Consider the following 1,211-nt stretch of genomic DNA (forward strand, 5'->3'; position numbering starts at 1 on the left):
ATCTATTCAAGCAATCGATGAGCATGAGGCACATGACAGGGAAATCGCAATGGACACATCTACGGTGTTGCAAGATACCAAAGAGCATTGACAACTCCAGTCTCGGCGGTATGGGCCTCTCTGAACCTGTTTCAATCCTGCGTCGAGGCAGAAGGAAGACTAGACTTCTGGCATCTATGGGGCTGCAGTTGAGAGACATCCAGGTGCTGCTTCTGGTACTGATGGTTGTGGCTGCACCGTTTCTTCGTTGCGCTGCTGCGGCTGGTGGCATGGTCCCCCGAACGAGAATGGCCACGCCTGCAGCCGATGAGGATCCTCTGGTGCCACTCTTCCGCTGCTTTCCCACTATTGTACTCGGTGGTCTGCGCACAACGTACAGCTGCGAGGCTGGCAATCTCCTTCCCTTCTCTGACTCTCGACTCGTATTCTCGTTCTTTACCCCCGCCCGTTACCATGAGGACTGGATAACATATGTGAATCCGGGAATAGTTATGAGTTTACTTGAATTTACTCCTGGAGATTGGGTGCTTCCAGGACGTTGGGATTCTGCCATTTCAATACCTTCTGGGGGTGGATTCTCTTACGTTACTGTGACGACCACTGTGAACATGGACTTCATGATGCTTAATGAAACCGAAGCAAATTTCAGTGCACCCTCTCCGTATTACGGCATGGGTGTGTCGTTGGCACTCAATCTCCCTGGCAACACCACGGCTTCCGACTACATGCTGGTCCGCTCTTCCAATGACTGCCGGTACACAACTACAAGCTGCACCGACTCTGTTGGGTGCTACAGAATGCCGCCACCCGGACATCTTCCCCCTCCGGGCGAATACTGGCTCTGTGTGACGTCAAATGGCTGGAATGACAAATACCTTCCGTGGGGTGCAGAATCCCTTGAGACGAAGATGTTGTTGGTCACACCGCTGTACTTGACAGCTGGTAGGGACAAAAATGTCGTGGTGCAGGACCCGGAATCTGTGGCCAGTGTGCCGGGGCGTGTGTTCCTGGTGCGGTGCCCTGGCAACGTCTGCCCCCTTGTGACTGCTCACAGTGGGGAAAAGGTGGTGCGCCTTGATGCGTGTGTGAACCCCTCCGTCTCGTCGCGGGTGTACCTGTCCGATCTCCGTGTGCTGTCTGCAGAAGCTGGCGTGTACGCTGTGTGTGTCGATGATGATGGAGAGTACACTGCTCCCGCTGCGCTGCCGGTG

General features: G+C 54.6%; 1 protein-coding gene across 1 annotated transcript; it reads left to right on the plus strand.

Annotated features, from left to right (window-relative positions):
- DQ04_21521000 (hypothetical protein) lies at positions 1-1,211 on the plus strand (the record flags this gene model as incomplete). The annotated part of the gene is made up of 1 exon (XM_009318014.1): positions 1-1,211. A coding segment is annotated over one exon (1,211 nt), but the record flags the coding sequence as incomplete, so codon positions are not given.

This window comes from Trypanosoma grayi (assembly GCF_000691245.1).
Source record: "Trypanosoma grayi strain ANR4 Tgr_2152_V1, whole genome shotgun sequence".
Taxonomy (NCBI): domain Eukaryota; phylum Euglenozoa; class Kinetoplastea; order Trypanosomatida; family Trypanosomatidae; genus Trypanosoma; species Trypanosoma grayi.